Source organism: Stylophora pistillata, chromosome 1, assembly GCF_964205215.1.
Source record: "Stylophora pistillata chromosome 1, jaStyPist1.2, whole genome shotgun sequence".
Taxonomy (NCBI): Eukaryota; Metazoa; Cnidaria; class Anthozoa; order Scleractinia; family Pocilloporidae; genus Stylophora; species Stylophora pistillata.
The window spans coordinates 213446-232458 of NC_142519.1; the positions used below are offsets into that span (position 1 = coordinate 213446).

General features: G+C 38.7%; 1 protein-coding gene across 2 annotated transcripts; it reads right to left on the reverse strand.

Moving 5' to 3' along the window:
- Window positions 1-491: 491 nt before the first annotated feature.
- Window positions 492-17440, reverse strand: LOC111334364 (glutamyl aminopeptidase). 2 transcript variants are annotated; one of them, XM_088746926.1, is made up of 21 exons: window positions 17129-17439; window positions 15595-15855; window positions 14746-14923; window positions 14061-14334; window positions 13635-13755; window positions 13213-13367; window positions 12521-12634; window positions 12310-12444; window positions 12107-12172; window positions 11887-11952; window positions 11257-11438; window positions 10941-11023; window positions 10691-10815; window positions 10348-10403; window positions 9822-9972; window positions 9360-9433; window positions 9174-9284; window positions 8619-8786; window positions 8181-8324; window positions 7701-7782; window positions 492-4413 (listed from the first exon to the last, which is right to left on the reverse strand). In XM_088746926.1, exons 1-21 carry the CDS (start codon window positions 17337-17339, stop codon window positions 4252-4254), a joined length of 2919 nt encoding a protein of 972 aa, XP_088603052.1. In that variant the 5' UTR covers window positions 17340-17439; the 3' UTR covers window positions 492-4251. The 2 variants fall into 2 exon arrangements, with proteins under 2 accessions (XP_088603052.1, XP_088603053.1); XM_088746927.1 differs by lacking the exon at window positions 8181-8324 and having other exon boundaries at window positions 17129-17440.
- Between the last annotated feature and the right edge of the window lie 1573 nt (window positions 17441-19013).

Consider the following 19013-nt stretch of genomic DNA (forward strand, 5'->3'; position numbering starts at 1 on the left):
ATCGACACGACAACAAATTACAAGTACCTAGGTGTCTATCTGGACCCTACATTGAATCTTGACAAGCACTTTTACAAAACCTACTAGAAATCTGCAGGAAGAGTGAATTTATTACGACGAATCCGTTCTAACATTGACACCGTAAGCGCTGAACGAATCTACAGAGCAATGATAATGCCCATATTCACTTATTGCGGTCAAATTACGCTTGGTTGGTCAGAGACACGAAGGTGCCAAATAAGAAACCTGGAACAACGTAGTCACAGGATTATTCTGCAAAACTCAAAATGTCTAAACTGTGAAATCAGTCTACCCACAATTGAAAATTTTTTAAAGAAAAAGGCTTGTTTATTTGTTTTTGATTGCCTAAAAGGCAATGTTTGTAGTCCTTTCAAAGAATATTTTAAATTGTTAACCCACGATTTTAATACGAGGAACAGAGGGACCACCGCTGCTCTGCCGAAAGTGAGACTTGACTTTGCTCGGAAAAGTTTTTATTTTTTAGGAGCCTCAGCTTTTAATTTTTTACCTTTAAAAATCAAGCAAATTAGCAGTAGGGTACCATTTAGGGAGTCTTTAGATCAATTTTTTGCATAAGGCATTTAGTTAGGTGCGTAGTCATTCTTATCTTATTCTAGTTTTTATCCTTATATTATGTTATTTAGAAAGGACCCCATTAATAACAGTGCTCCTGCACTGAAGGACTATCCAGTATAAATATTCCTTATTATTATTATTATTATTATTATTATTATTATTATTATCTGATCCTTAGGGCGAATTTCAACCCATACCAATTTACAAATTTGCACTATTCACCTGATTATTCTCAGTATGGAGATGGCTTGTTTTCACCATTTGGCTCGCAGATCTTTTCCCATTTTTTTGCATCCGTCCACGTCGTCGGTTTAAAACGGCAAGAGCCAACATTTGCCAATTGGCGAGTGTTGTACAATGCGTACAAACCAATAGGGTTTTGTAAATTGAACAAATTAAACAGAGATTGAAGAAATGTCGCTAATAAAACTAGCACCAGCCTCGTGTCTACAAAACTATATTTAGCGCTCTTTCTTTTCTCGCGTGAAATATTAAGAGTTGACAGTCTGGTTTCAAATATCATTTATGTCGCACAAATGCGACCTCCATGACTCCCGTGGTGTAAATGTCGCGACATATTTGTGGGACATCTTATGACGCGACATAAAAAAATTAAAGCCACAGTGCGACCCCTGCCTTTTTTACGTAGCAATTAACTTGCTCTACCAAGTTTAAGTTAGAAGAACCATGCGATCACACGGCGTTGACGAAGGAACGATAGAACTTCAAGGAAAGTAATGTGAGAGGCCAATGATCCGGTTCGCAATGATTGCGAACAGCATGTTTTTCTGAGATCAGTTGGAGATTGTTCAAACGTTGTCACCGGAAAATACCGGTCAAATTTTCAACTTATCCCGACCCTCTTGAATGAGTATTTTGGCTTGAAGACATAGCTACAACGGAGTCTCTTAACCAGTTCCAAGCCGCGTGTCGCTCGATAGATCACAGGATATGATTGGCCACTGTATCACGTCACATCAGAGGACATATCTACAATAAGAGGACATAAATGCAACGGTACATACAGTACCTTGAGTTATTCAATGGAATGATGTAACTAAGGAACTGTGGGTTGGTGGAATGGTGGAACATCTTAAGACGGAGAATGACAGAATATCCCAATACAAAAGTCTCAAAAATGAAATGGCAATAAAAAAGAAAAAATTATTTCTAATTAACAGGAGAAATTAAAGGAAGCAAATGTACTCACTGGAGGAGCCAAGGAGATAGAGGAACCACGAGGCTTTCGAGCCCATTCCTTTAAATTATTAAAGGGAGCAAGTTTCTAAAGAAACTATGGTGCTGCGTCAGTGGGGGTAACAAGGTAATTTGGCTTTATCACCTCAGTTGAAATTGTAAATTGGCCACCGTTAAAGTGCCTATGAAGTAATGATAATAACAATAATAATAATAATATTAATAATATACGTTAATTGAAGCTCCCCCTTAGGGGCTTTTCAGCCACAATGTAGACTAACTAAGAGCTTAAAAATCCCTACTGGCAGGAGGCAGACCAGTGGGCTATTTACAGAGCGCAGCCGAGGAGTTGAACTAGGGGCAACCAAGAACAAATCCAGTGAGTGGCAGGGTGGAGGACACCGGACTTACAAGTCCAGCACCCTAACCACTCGGCCACGCCGCCTCCTACATGTAAAAATTGTTTTTGCATAATTTTGTAGCTTATTATGTCCTTATTAAGGAATGACAAAAGAAATTTCAAGAAAAGAAATTTAAATCGGCTTTTTGGGGGCTCGAAGTCCCTAAATTAGACGTTATCGGTGTCTCCGAAAACTGGGAACGAGTTTAGCTCTGATGACCTAGTTGGGGGTTCTGGCGCTTTGTTTACACATGGTTTTGTGTGCTTCAGATTGAAAATCTCTCTGTCAAAGTTCTATTTGCTTCGATTTCCTGGGCTTAAACGCAAGTATGTCTGATAGTGACGATCAGATATCATCTTCGGCATCTATGATTTCAAGCGATGACCAGCTTAGAAGCGATTCATCGGAAGAAATGGAGTTACTCGGACAACTCCAACCTTACGCGGACGAACCACCAGCTCACACGAGTGATGAAGAGGAGGACGTTGAAGAAGACCAGGATGGTCTTTCTCCAGCAGTATTATGGTCTAGATTGGAAAGAGAAGTACCTTTGCACGAGTGGTGAGTTTTTTTCTTTTATTCGCTTGCTGAATCCTTCGCTGAGTCAGCTTGAAGCAATGAATTTCGATTCTTCTTAACTTTCTAAAGTGATAAAAAAATATATCACCTATTTTCCAAATTAAAAACGGAAAAAGTTTCCTTCAGGCATATAAATACAAAACAAAGCCACGTGCTATGAAATTAGCACAGAGTAAATAAACTTCACTTACTCTTCGCCGCTTTCGGTCAGTCAAAGAAGACGTACAGGGCACAACATCAGTCCTCGTTGGTACTGAACCTTTCATCAGCCGTTTTTTTAACTGAATAGCTTCTCCAGTTAAAGAAATCGGCTTGTGTTCGAAACAACTATCGTCAAAGTGAGCGGAACACAGGTATGACGACTTCTTCGGCACGAAATCTTTCCGATTTATCCGGACAAATCGCATCCATTTCTGCCGCAAACTTTCCTCCTTGGGAAAGTAATGCATGGAAGCTTCAGATGTTCCGGTTTTGTTGGAGCAATGCACTTTATTGGGGCCACCGGCCGCGCAACAATTTTTAGCTCCCTTCTTTGCCCTCTTGTCCGCCAGGAAACTGTCGTCTTCACAACCACCAACTTCACTTCACTTCTTGTGTAAGATGAGAGATTTGACCGAGCGCAAACTGGACCTATTTCAGATCGCGAAATCCAAACTTTGAGGTTCAAAAAATAATACAAGAAAGTGCTTTTGGTCGGTCAAAAACGCTTGGCTGTGTTCGTCAAGACATAAGCAAACAAACAGGGCAAAAAAAATTTTACATTCATCGGCACTTTAACAGCTTTTACGGTGGCCAATTTACAATTTCAACTTATTTTATAAAACCAAATTACCTTTAAACTATTACTACATCACTATTGTTATTATTATTTTCATTGTAAATACTATTGTTTGATACCATTTCAATCATTGGTTGAATCTCAATAGACAATGTATTCTTGAATCATCTTTCTCTTGTGGAACAGGGTACTTATAAATACGTGGGATGCGGCAGCTTTTCTGCTTTGCATGTGAGACAAACATTCTGCAACACTACCTCCTGCATCATTATACAACCTCCAGTTCTTTTCAATGCTATAAACGTTGTGCTATGCCAGTAGCAGTCTTTGACTGTCTATTTTTTTTTCCTCCAACCAATCACTCGTTTGATTGACCCATTGGGTAGTTTCACAAGCAGCTCTGCAAGACTGTTTTGGCGTATTTACAATTAGTTTCTTAGCGAATGACTAAAACATTTTTCTGAGCACAAAATCCGTAATCGACCTTAAGGAGAGAGAGTTTCACCTCATCAGTTTATGGTATTCATCACAGAGAGAAATGGTTAATTGATTTTAGAATTATTCTGCCGCTCACCCGCTGAGCTTTACCTTTTAAAACTGCATTTGTTGTGTTATAATAATACGCATTTTTATTTCGAAGTAATCCTAAATGGTTTATTAGTGTTTAGCTGGGTCGCTTAAGTCAAAACCATGTTTTGTTTACTCTCTTCTTTTAGAGAAGAAAAATTTAAGCCAGTTCTCCAGGTCTTTTTCGTTTCTTTTGATCCATGCTATATTGGACTTCACTCTCTCGACCACTTGTGATAAAGATTGGCTGCTCAATCCAGACCCATTGTCGTATCCTTCCACAAAATTTAAAAGCTGCATGAAAGAGAAAAGGTTTAGATGTTTAAACTTGCTCTAAAGCTCCAATTGTTTCTGATATATCTTCTTCAAATGCGTCTAATTTAAGATAATCAGGTATCACAGGCAGCTTTAGAAGTACTAACTGAGAAATGTATGCATAACACAGGGACGGCACTCGCGGAGAGATTAATCGATAACACAGGGACGGTCCTAGAGGAGAAATTTATGGATAACGCAGGGACACTTCTGGAAGAGAGATGTGTGGATAACACAAGGAAAGTTCTAGAAGACAGATGTATGGATAACACAGGGACAGTTCTAGAAGAGAGATGTATGAATAACACAGGGACAGTTTTACAAGAGAGATGTATGGATAACAAAGGGACAGTTCTACAAGAGAGATGTATGGATAACACAGGGACAGTTCTACAAAAGAGATGTATGAACAACACAGGGACAGTTCTACAAGAGAGATGTATGAACAACACAGGGACAGTTCTACAAGAGAGATGTATGAACAACACAGGGACAGTTCTACAAGAGAGATGTATGAACAACACAGGGACAGTTCTACAAGAGAGATGTATGAACAACACAGGGACATTTCTACAAGAGAGATGTATGAAAAACGCAGGGACAGTTCTAGAAGAGAAATGTCTGGATAACACAGGGACAGTTCTACAAGAGAGATGTATGGATAACAGGGGGACAGTTCTACAAGAGAGATGTATGGATAACACAGGGACAGTTCTAGAAGAGAAATGTCTGGATAACACAGGGACAGTTCTACAAGAGAGATGTATGGATAACAGGGGGACAGTTCTACAAGAGAGATGTATGGATAACACAGGGACAGTTCTAGAAGAGAGATGTATGGACAACACAGGGACAGTTCTAGAAGAGAGATATATGAATAACACAGGGACAGTTCTACAAGAGAGATGTATGGATAACACAGGGACAGTTCTAGAAGAGAAATGTCTGGATAACACAGGGACAGTTCTACAAGAGAGATGTATGGATAACAGGGGGACAGTTCTACAAGAGAGATGTATGGATAACACAGGGACAGTTCTAGAAGAGAAATGTCTGGATAACACAGGGACAGTTCTAGAAGAGAGATGTATGGACAACACAGGGACAGTTCTGGAAGAGAAATGTCTGGATAACACAGGGACAGTTCTAGAAGAGAAATGTCTGGATAACACAGGGACAGTTCTAGAAGAGAGATGTATGGACAACACAGGGACAGTTCTGGAAGAGAGATGTATGAATAACACAGGGACAGTTTTACAAGAGAGATGTATGGATAACAAAGGGACAGTTCTACAAGAGAGATGTATGGATAACACAGGGACAGTTCTACAAAAGAGATGTATGAACAACACAGGGACAGTTCTACAAGAGAGATGTATGAACAACACAGGGACAGTTCTACAAGAGAGATGTATGAACAACACAGGGACAGTTCTACAAGAGAGATGTATGAACAACACAGGGACAGTTCTAGAAGAGAGATATATGAATAACACAGGGACAGTTCTACAAGAGAGATGTATGGATAACACAGGGACAGTTCTAGAAGAGAAATGTCTGGATAACACAGGGACAGTTCTACAAGAGAGATGTATGGATAACAGGGGGACAGTTCTACAAGAGAGATGTATGGATAACACAGGGACAGTTCTAGAAGAGAAATGTCTGGATAACACAGGGACAGTTCTACAAGAGAGATGTATGGATAACAGGGGGACAGTTCTACAAGAGAGATGTATGGATAACACAGGGACAGTTCTAGAAGAGAGATGTATGGACAACACAGGGACAGTTCTAGAAGAGAGATATATGAATAACACAGGGACAGTTCTACAAGAGAGATGTATGGATAACACAGGGACAGTTCTAGAAGAGAAATGTCTGGATAACACAGGGACAGTTCTACAAGAGAGATGTATGGATAACAGGGGGACAGTTCTACAAGAGAGATGTATGGATAACACAGGGACAGTTCTAGAAGAGAAATGTCTGGATAACACAGGGACAGTTCTAGAAGAGAGATGTATGGACAACACAGGGACAGTTCTGGAAGAGAAATGTCTGGATAACACAGGGACAGTTCTAGAAGAGAAATGTCTGGATAACACAGGGACAGTTCTAGAAGAGAGATGTATGGACAACACAGGGACAGTTCTGGAAGAGAGATGTATGAATAACACAGGGACAGTTTTACAAGAGAGATGTATGGATAACAAAGGGACAGTTCTACAAGAGAGATGTATGGATAACACAGGGACAGTTCTACAAAAGAGATGTATGAACAACACAGGGACAGTTCTACAAGAGAGATGTATGAACAACACAGGGACAGTTCTACAAGAGAGATGTATGAACAACACAGGGACAGTTCTACAAGAGAGATGTATGAACAACACAGGGACATTTCTACAAGAGAGATGTATGAACAACACAGGGACATTTCTACAAGAGAGATGTATGAAAAACGCAGGGACAGTTCTACAAGAGAAATGTCTGGATAACACAGGGACAGTTCTACAAGAGAGATGTATGGATAACAGGGGGACAGTTCTACAAGAGAGATGTATGGATAACACAGGGACAGTTCTAGAAGAGAAATGTCTGGATAACACAGGGACAGTTCTACAAGAGAGATGTATGGATAACAGGGGGACAGTTCTACAAGAGAGATGTATGGATAACACAGGGACAGTTCTAGAAGAGAGATGTATGGACAACACAGGGACAGTTCTAGAAGAGAGATATATGAATAACACAGGGACAGTTCTACAAGAGAGATGTATGGATAACACAGGGACAGTTCTAGAAGAGAGATATATGAATAACACAGGGACAGTTCTACAAGAGAGATGTATGGATAACACAGGGACAGTTCTAGAAGAGAGATGTATGGATAACACAGGGACAGTTCTAGAAGAGAGATGTCTGGATAACACAGGGACAGTTGTAGAGGAGAGATGTATGGATAACACAGCCACGGTGCTATGTGAGAGATGTGTACTTAGATAACACAGGGACGGTACAAGATTAGAGCTGTATGGATAACGCAGGGATGGTACTACAAGAGAGATCCATAAATTACACAGGAATGGTAATAGCAGAAAGATGCTGAGGTGATACAGGACTGGCTCGAAATGAACTCAAAAAAGGATACTAGGTTTAAGCTTCCAATGTTTCAATATACCACGGACCTAGCACACAAGTTGACAAGAAACAAAAGTCTTGTACACTATTCCTTTTTTTTAAGTGTTCGCTATCTGGCTTACCTGCTGAAGTTGAAATTCATTCGTGAAGCCACTAGTCACTGAATCTAATACGCCCCTGAGGATGTAAAGGGATTCACCGTACCTTCGAATAAAGTAACCAATGGCAAAACCGTTAGTAAGTCACCTCAGTGAACCAATAGTCACTGGATCAGCTCAGTGCAGATCCTGACAGGATTTGCGGGACATTTTTTTAAGCTTCTTTGAACACTGTTAAAAACAAATTTTAAAATTACCTTTCTGTTCACAAAGAAGAACCGGAATCAAGCAAACAGAGAAAAACTTTTTTCGTCACTTGTCGAAGCTGTTTAATTGGGGTAATGCGATACCACATTTGTTATATTTGATAGAGAGCATTTGAAAACTCACCCATTGTTTTTGAGTGATTTAAGGGATCAAATTCCGGTAATCAAATTAACGAATACCGTTTAAATGGGTGCACGTGATGGAGAAGCAAGCTTTTGAATGCATTTCCTATCTCACCGTTCTTCTAATAATTTCCAATGCTTTAATATGAAATCCCAAGCTATCTGCTGCCCCACTGGGCTAGTCTCGGCGACTTTTCCGATTACGAGTGGTGCATCTGAGGATTTTATCTTTGTTTTATCCAGCGAGAGTTGGAGAAACCTAAAAGTATTACGGAATTTATAATATAAAGAGGCAGAGAAGTATGCTATCAAATTAAAATGTCTGCAGAGGTATATTGGTGCATACCGACAAGTCAGATTAATATGCCGCTAAAAGATATTTACACTACCAAGAAGTGGTTGACATGGTGAAATGGCAGATTTTCTCTTCCTAGTATAAACTTCGCATACCAATAAGTAACTGAACTAAAAAGCAAACTTCCACACCCATCACTTGCGCTACAGAGAACCATTTCACTTACCCAAAATATATGGCTGATAATTTTGTAATTACCTGCTTAGAATCCATGGCTCTGGGGATGCAGCTAATCCGTGCACGAGCTTCATCCTCTCGGAGGCCACAGAAGTCTGCAGCAATTGATCAAAAGCAAAATTCCACTCTTCCTGACCTCCATTAGCGATACCATAATAATAAACCAAAGAGCGGAAATTTGCCGGTATCCTAATATGTAAAGCAGATACGTTGTGGAAAAGTAGCCGTGCATTATGTGGATATTGGCTAATTCGGCCGAGCTAATAAACAAAACAGTACCACTAGTAATAAAACTGGGTGTAATAAGCACAGAAGCGCACTCAATCATCATTAAAATTCGTCCCCATTGTAACGCCGTCTAAGCACTGTTTTCTCTCTGCTAATTATTTATCCATTTGGTTCTCAAGCTCCTTTTCCGTCGTTAACTCAAGTCCCGTTTTCGATGCTATTATCTCCCGAACATCGAATGGTTATGGAGCTTTGAACCAGCAGGCCACAAGAAAAGTACCCGGTCAGTATCAACATTTACAGCAATAACAATTATTACTACGGAGAAATTCACTTGTTCTTACTCACTGGTTCTGAAATGGATCTCTCATCCAATCACGAAAGTATTTCGAAGCATTTGCTCGGCACTCTTTATCCTTTGCATCACAAACAATTTCTAAGATAGCTGGTCGCAGGAAACTAACAAAAGGAAGAAATAATAAAACATTACAACAAGATAATGATAAACCTTTAATTCTAAAGTTGTATGCTTACGTTTCTAGGTGAGAACCTTCATCAGTGAAGCCAAGTCTTTTATAGATAGGTTCTGCCTGGTAGACAAGGTATTTCTGTGAGATTCAATAATGAGATAAAATTTGTAAGAATGAGAGTGAACTTTCTTTTAAGTGATACACTAAAATCAGAAAATAGTCATTGGAAGCTAACAGGGGTTAGAATAATAAAGCTGTAAAATAGCCACAGTGCATGGAAAAGGTAATGAAATGAGAAAAAAATAATCTTAGTGATCAGTTTTGCTCCAAAATCTTTTGAAAGACTTTAAAAATTTCAGTTTTTGGCAAATGTCTCTCAGACTGAAGCTCCTTTATAAATTATCTGCCCCACGCGTAATGCCTCATATCAGCAGAGTTAAACTTGGACACAATCACAGCCAAGCGTGTTTTGTATGCTTGTTAATTGCTCATGCTCTCTATGTTATAGATAGTTAACGCAACTAACCTGCAAGTATTTGTACCCTGGTCTAGATGGAGTTAATAGGCTTCTTATAAAATTGAAGCTCTTCAAGGCCGTTTGCCAGGGAACATATTCTTCTTCAGCACGTAGATATGACGTTAATTCCAATGCCTTTGTGTAGTTAAGCTTTTCACTCCTATCAAGGTAAGCAGGGATAATGAACGGGATAAATCAGAAGCATTCTGATTTTCACTTTGATCACTTTCACCAAGGGATCCCAAGTTGATAAAGGTAGACCAACTTATCTCCAAAGGGTTTTTGAAAAGTTGACGATGCGAGCATAGGCCCTTCGTTGCAGAACATTTTGTCATCATACGTCATAGTAACGCTTACCCAAGACACACATGCAGATGCGTGCCTTTCAATCTATGAATCTAGACAATCCATATTTCACAATTGCATTATAGAGGCCTATTGAAATGATGTCATGGTAGCTGCTTCATTCTCTCTCTGAGTGGTACGGAATCATATTTTGTACAATAAAACTATTAGAATCACTTTACAAACCCACCTCGCCAGCTCAAACGCGTCATCTATAACACCTCCCCGGTCCGAAATATTGAATAACTAAAACATAACAAAACTAAGGTCACTTTCACGAGGGCGCAGGTTGTTAGCACTCTTTTGCTAAGGTTCTATTTTCAATTTCAATACTAATGACTGACTGACTGTCTAACTGATTGACTGACGAAAAGAATACTTTACTGAATGATGCTGAATCGATCGAGTGACCAACCTACTGACTGGCTGACTATGTCACTGACTATCGGACTGACAGAATGACTCACTAACCGTCGACTAACTGATTTGCTGAGTGACTGTCTTTTGACTGAATGACAACCTGACTAACTTACCTTGTGGTCAGTCTTCAGTGCTTCAGCAAGTGCATCCCAGTTCTTATCGTCATAGTTGACCCTATAAAATCCCTTCTGGCCCACATTTCCTTTAATCCAACCTCTTCCATTCCAAGTTATATTTCCTATGATTTATCAAAGTTAGTCAAAGATGCAGCACATGTAAGTCCGACCTCTGATTATTTAATCCAAATTTGATATTTTTTCAGAATCCATCACTTTAAAAATTCAAAGAAATATCAATCCTTACCAGACGTCATATTGATGTCTTTCAGAATGACTTTACTTGGCGCTGAAGACGTGATGTACGTTAATGGTATAAACCATTTATAACTGTAAAGACAGAACATGGGTGTGGTGAGTTAGATATTCAAACTACCAAAGCAAACGAGAATTTTAATAAAACTAATTTGGGATTCCTGGAAAAAATGGTGCGGATGCACATTCACGTCTTCCTTCGCCTCGGCACTACTAAATGAAAAGTACAGGAAACAACCTAACAAAGAAGACTAGTGTTCCTGCCCCAGTGATGTCAAGAGATATCCTTTATTTGGCACTGCACTCACTTGTACGGTGATCTATACTCGGTCGTGATGTTTGCATCAGAACGGTAGAGGAACCTTTCTTGAGAAACTGAATATTGGTCGCCTGTCGAATGTCGGATATTGATTACAGGGTAACCCATTTGAAGGGTCCACGTATTCATCATGTGATCAACATCCACACATCTCCCCTGGTAACAGCTCTCCTGTCACAATCAATGGTGACAAAGAACAAACATCGTCGTAAGGAATTGTTCACATCAGTTTACATCAGTCGGTATTTGGTATTTGAGTTACAGTAGGTTGTGAGCTTCCGAACAGTTTACCTTTTAAATAACAAGGTTCGGTGCCGGAAAATCTTAAACTGTAGTCTTGCCGAATTGATCGACCTACAGATATAACAGTTATTATTATCAGACCCGCTGAGGGAATTCAAATCACTTTCCTGAATGAAGTTTTAAAAGCCACAAACGTCTAGACCGAACAGAATATTCATTGTTAAGGCTCTGCCACTTTACAGAAAAAAGTGCAAAAAGTCCTGCAAAAAGTCGGTTGATAAAATTTTTCAGCCAAAGTAGTCATGTTCATTCTGTTAGATTTCAGTTCACGCATGTTTACCCAAGCTATTGACATAGACTAAGTGGGTCTACAAACCTCTCTTAAGGCAGCCCATAATTTCATTGTATTGGCATTGGCGTACTCGAACCTTTTTAAATAACGCTGAAAAATATAAGTCAAGGGTATGTCGTAGTCTATAAGTGGACTGAAATTCAAAACTTCTTCTAGAACTAAACCTTTATGGAATTACTTTGAAAATGAATAGACAACTTTTTAAAACCAAAGTACATCAGCAGCGTAAAGATCCTTTCCTTACCTTCAATCCTTTCCTAAAAATCTCTTTTCCAAGATAAGCCTCCAGCATACGCAGAATGCATGCTCCCTAAAAACGATAAGTTATTTTTGACATAATTATATAAACCATACCCTTTCATACTGGTTGTAAATTTTAAGTTTTGCAAGAAAAATGCCTCGTTTTACTTACTTTGGAGAATCATTAACCAATGAGAGCTTGCCTACCTTTTCATAAGTGATAGAGTCAAAAATCTTGTTGATCTCCTCGGGTCTTGCGATAGGAATTCTGATTGGATGTGAATTTGCCAGGCCATCCTCGGCGAATGCTATTGACATATCGTTTACAACTAGTTGATCTTCCTGGGAAATATTTCAGCAGAGCACTTCTTAGTAAAAATTTCACGTTAATATCTTTCAAAGTTTCTTGAGTACTTACTATTTTCCACTCTGGATGAATAAAATCCGTGGCAGAAAACTCCATAAAACTGGCAAATCCCTCATTCAGCCAAAAATCATCCCACCATTCCATGGTGACAAGATTTCCGAACCACTGAAAATTAATCCGTATGATTTACTGTCATTCAAAAATAGAATAATGATAATAATAATAATAATAATAATAACAATGATAATTTTTACTTTTTTTGCAATGATAACTCTTTATTTATGGCAATAAAAATAATACCCATTTACATAATAATCAAATATATAGGAAGAAAACAAGATAATGGCTTAGCTTTCAAGAAAAATGTGACAAAAAAATTAGCCTAAAAATTTGCATTATAAAAAGTCTAAAAACATCGTATTAGGTATAAAATAAAGTCGACTACAAAACTGCCAAACACGTCTTGGCTCGATATTTCTGGCTTTGGCTAGAGTTCTCCAGAATTAGCTTTTTCAATGCCTTAGCAAATATTAGCATGTCCTTTTTCAATATCCAAGTCGATGGATAATAATAGTAATAATGACAATGATAATAATAATAAGGAAAAATATAATAGTCAAAACACTAAGTATTTTTCCATGACGCTTGGCACTCGCTCGAATTACTGTAAATTGTTAGTGATTAGATGAAGAAAGAATTGTTTAAACATTCCTTTTACTATTAAGTCAATTCATTCAAAATACCTGATGAGCGATTTCATGGGAAACGACCTCGGCAACTCTCTGTTTATTGGCTGCTGAGGATACATTTGGTTTGAAGAGTAGATTCCAGTCTCTATAGGTTATAAGCCCCCAATTCTCCATTGCACCAAAAATGAAATTTGGAATAGCAATCATATCTGTGGAACATTTGAGAGCGCTTCAAATACTCATTGGGGTATCAACACTATTTTTCAGAATGTGAGTTTACAAAAAAATATTTTCTAATTCAAAGAATCCCTAAGTGTAAAAAGAGAGGGTTTCACTGAGCCTTCAGTCCTGTGAACAGCAACCAAGTCAGTCAACAAAGTCAGTAACAGCTGCTTGCAAGTTCTCATTAACCTTTTAACCTTCCTTCCATATCAGAGTCACAAATTGAACCAGTTTCCTACTTACTGCTTACATACCTGTTTTTGGCAACGCGTATGGTATCTGAAAGTATTCCTGGAAAAAACTAAAAAGTTTATCTGTGATTTGAGAAGCGTATTCCACTTGATCAATCTGCTCCGCGGGTGCATACATCCGCACCTAACAAAAGGGGGAATATAAAACCATCACGATCATCATAAAGCTTTCCTCTATCACTCAATGTAAGACTCGATGTGAGGCCTGGGTGTAAAAACAGCCAGTTATTATTTTTGTTTTAGGTATGTATGACACATTCAACAATCGTAAAAGGATCGATCGATAAACATCTTATCAATGTTATGTTCACCTTGGTTAGTTTTTTTAACTTAATTAGCATCAATATTCCTGCTTAGTATCTTATCATTTCGTTTAGTTTTAGTCCATACTCTTGCACTTTTATATTATGCTTGTTACTAATGATATACCGTCTTTCCATCTTTGGTCAATTTAAACTCGGTGTGTTTAAAATCACAGACAGCAAAAGCCACCAGATAGGTAGACATGACGACAGACTTCTCAAAGTAATCGTATTTCCATCCGTCTTTCTCCTCAGTACGGTAAACAGGCATATTTGAGATAGCAGTCACACCAGGATCATGAGCGATGGTCACGTTGAACGTTGCTTTCATTGCTGGTTCATCAAAACATGGAAATGCCTTACGTGCATATGATGGGGAGAACTGGGTAGCAGCCAGAGGACTATAATAAATAGTGGACTATAATTAAAATCCTAAGTACTCTGAAAAGTCGCTCAATAAATATGGCTGTTCCAAAAAAAACATTTTCGTCATATAGTAATTATCTAAAGAAGATCAAAGCAAAGAAATAAAGAGACTGTTTTTCCCGGCAGACAGGGAGTAGAGGGTCTAGAAATCTCTAGATGCAGGGAAAGGTTGTCTTTAAACCGCCTCCGCATTTCAAATCAAAATGTTCTATGCAAATCTTCCTAAAATTACACTCACATCATTTTACATCGTAACACGTTTTCACATTTGTGTTCTATGTATATTCAATTGTCTGATAGCTCTTCAAGAGCTTCCTACGCACTCACTCACTTACTACAGTCCAAAAGCAGTTTAGAAGATAATCAAATTTGTTCCGCAGTCTTACATTGTAGTGCCGTCTTTCCGCTTGTACGTCATTCGGTAGAATCCTCCCAAATCTTCTCTCAGTTCAGATTTATACGCTACATTAATAATATACTCTCCTGGTTGTAACCAGCCGTCCAGCTGAATAACGTAGAACTGATTCATCTTAAACCAGAAGTGACTCATTACTCTAACGTCTCCTAACAAAACAAGACTAAAGATTATTTTTCAGTCAAATAGATAGTTCACTTAATGTCAAATAAGTTGCTTCGCTTAATCTTAACGTAAGCAGTTATTTGATCCTTTTAACAACAGCTGATTTAATAAAAACAACAATTTAACTGAAACAAAAAAGCTGGCTGAATAACATAGTCGGCTAATGTACTATTGTAATTTGGTTTTATCAACTGGGTTGACGAGGTAAATTGGCCACCACCGTAAAGAGTTTAAAAGCTGAAGTTTTGAGCGTTCGTTCATTCTTTACCGTGGTAATTTACATTATCACTTCAGTTGATAAAATTTGGATATATCCGAACAAAGTTGGAATGGTAAATTGGCCACCGTAACGATTACAAAAGCTGACGTTTCGAGCGTTAGCCCTTCGTCTGAGCGAAGGGCTAACGCTCGAAACGTCAGCTTTTGTATTCGTTACGGTGGCCAATTTACCATTCCAACTTTGTTGATATATCTAAATTATTTCGTTACCCCCACCGACGCAGCCCCAAACAGTTTCTTGAGAAACTATCAGCCTTTATTCAGTTGACAAAACGCTAACCCTTGTTACCTCCACCGACGCAGCACCACAGTTTCTATGGAAACTTACTCTTACTAGTCTTACTATGGCCTCACAATGACAAAAAAACTTCCTCACCACCAGAGGACCGCTGGACAGCGACCGAAGTTATTTCCAGTTTGTTGGTATGAACCAAAATATACTCTGTTGCTTGTTTCACATCGATCAAAATAGTGACTCCACCACTGAATAAGAACTTCTTCAGGTCAACGGAAATTAAAACATCGTAATGTTTGGGTGTGATATGCTTCGGAAGGCGTACACTCCACCAGATGTCATTCCCACGCGTTGTAGGATTAGGGACTGTTGTTGGAAGTGTGGTTTCGGGATTTATCGTTCCTGAAAATAAAATGTGAATTGGTGATGTGTAAAAGATCACACGGAAACTACAGACAATGAAATAGCTGTTGTACAGAATGACTTTATTTCCTCAAAATTCACTTCAAAATTCTCATCAATCATTGCCACATTCTTTCTGTATTCATGAAGGTATTATTTTTACATTTCAGTGTTTCGGGGACCCTATCCTCTCAAGAGTTACCCGTGTGCCGCACCTTGCAAGCTAGGTTTGGAAGTAAAATTGGATATTCAGACGTAAACATGCCAGCGTGAAGCCTATTCTAAAAAGTAAAGCACAAATATTAAATCGTCTGCTTATGCAATCTTTAGTGACAGTAAATTATGCACAGCGCACGACTCCAAGTCTAAGATTCCATTCAAAAAGCACTGATTTTCATTTTAATGCAACTGTAAGCGTTCTTTGCGTTTTTTTCCAAATAACTAAAACAATTACAGATCACGTGGCGACATGTTATTGTAAAGAAAGTGAACCTTTTTCTAATGCACGTTTCAATATATGATACATGCAAGTTAACTTAAACAAATAATTCAATGATTGTGCCATCTGATTCACCCTCAGGCTCCTGAGAGCTGTTCTTTATAAATAAGAAACAGACTGCCTGACTTTGTTTCGTGACTATCTGGTCGCTGCCAACTTATATGATATGTTATTAACTCACAAAATCAATATGTGACTTCCTCTGTGATCATCTTCGCCAAAAGCAACAAGAAATAATCAATTCAAAAAAGTCAACTCTTTTGACAAGCAAAACGATATTTCTATGCCTAACTTACGAACAAATCATTTTTGTTCACACTTAATTACATTGATGGAGGGAGAATATTTAAGTGATGTTTTATCACTAAGTATTCGTATCATGCTTAATTCTTTTGTAAGAAAGACCTTATTATAAAAAGCAGAGCAGGAGTGCTAACTATGAGAAACAGCCAAGAACAATGCCAAATACACAGAAATATAATTATCAGTTGATAATACATTCCTAGCATGGATAATTTTCGTTTGGTTGGGTCTTTAGTAGATCATTATTTCTTTAAAAACTCACCCTTATACTAAACGTTCATTAAGAAGGATAAGGTGATGTCTCAGCTATAGAACCAAAGAAATTTTCTGTTTCAAGCTGAAAGTCGACCTAGAGGTCACCAATCTCATTTCTTGAGTCAAATGAATTGAGCGCGTTTGCAACCGCGGCTAGATTTGCAACGTGCAGAACGCAATATACTTATTCTGTACAACAACTTAATCAAGACTTGCCTTTAAACTTCTCCCTTCTAGGACATCTTTCTTTGCCGAGCAAAGACCCCAGGACAACAACTAAAATAATGAGTACTATAATCAATGCAAACACTGTGGCGATCACACTTCTGCTTACGAACTTTCCCTGTGGAGCTGTTCTGCATTGAGGCTCCTGTATTCTAAACGAATCAGCTCGGAGTGGCTTCTCTTCCTGGTGTTTGAAATCCATAAATTTAAGTGCCGAGCTTTTAAATATAACAATAACCACCGAGGACAGAAAGAAAAGCTAAGGACCGCTAGTTCAGACTTTGTCAAGTTATATTACGCCTTGTGTGTGTATGCTAATCAACTGAGCATTATAATCACTGAATCATGGAATCACTACATTTGGGTCAGGAAACAGACAACTACAAATAACATTGAATTTCCTGGGCTAATTAGTCAAACGTCAACAGAATCAGTGGACATCAAACTCACTAATTAAGTGAAAAAGATAAAAAACAAAAATGGCACTTGATAACAAAGAGCAACTATAGCCAATAAGCCGGAAATTGTTTTTACTATGCTAGGCAAATTGCCTAAAGTTGTTTTGCATTTTCAAACGCGAACACGAAAAAATTGAACTTGTTTTAAAAAAAAAAATAAAAGAGAGGCAGATAAGTTGGGGTCTCAATTAGTCTTCCCTAAAACTTTGTAAATTTCATCAATCCCTTTCAGGTTTGAATTTAGAATATCGATCTTATAGCCTGCCTGCCCACAGGGGAATAAAGGCTGATAGTTTCGAAAGAAACTTTTTGGGGCTGCGTCGGTGGGAGTCACGGTATAAGAAGAAGACGTTATAAGAAGGTCTCCTTATAACGTAAAGTAACAGTCAACGCAAAACCCACCAAATCGCTCAAACTCGCCATTTAGAACCCCAGAAACGACAATACACAGCAAGTGAGGTAGGTTTACATTTATTTTGAGCCTTAACATAGACATTCCTTGATATAAGTTTACGATATTACGACTCTTCAATATTCTCCCATACATTTCTTTATATTTCGAACAAACCACCAGACACGCCACTTGTGTGGGCTCCCTGTGGCCTGCCCGGGTTATAAGAGGCAAAGGAGGATATGCACATGTTAGGGAAGTGCTCTCCTCTTTCCATATTGCGCACGCATGCTTATGTCTGAGTGCCAGCTTAAGAGGCCAATATTACAACCGGAATAAATCTCAAAGCTTGAACAGGTTTGGTAAGACTTTTTCCATTGTTATCCCAGTGCGTCCTCAGGGATGTGGAAGTACGTGGACGATACCACCCAGTCAGAAAAAGTACCGAAGGGGCAACAAAGTAGAGCACAAGAAGCAGTGGACCATGTTTCCAACTGGTCAGTGGACAACTTATTCCAGCTAAACCTTGAGAAGACTAATGAGCTTACTATCAGTTTCCGTCGTTCCCCGGAACATTTCGACCCAGTTATAGTTGATGGGACTCAGATCCACGCAACTACTTCTAGCAAGCTTCTTGGCCTTATCATCAACAACACACTAACATGGAACGATCATGTAGATAGTTTAGTTAAGAAAGCAGCCACGAAAATTTATTTCCTTGTGCTACTTAAACGTACGCGTGTTCCAGCCGAAGATCTTAGTGCCTACTACTGCGCATGTATTAGATCCTCCCTTGACTACGCTTGCCCTGTGTTCCATTATTCTCTACCTCAGTACTTACAGTCAGAGTTAGAAAGAGTTCAGAAAAGAGCTTTGGCGTGTATTTTTCCTAGAGTGCCGTACGGGAAAGCGTTAGAGCGCGCCTGTTTGACTTCTATCAGGGAACATCATGAAGACATTACAAAGACTTTATTTAGATCAATCAGCGAGAATCAGAACAGTAAACTACATGACTTATTCCTGAAGC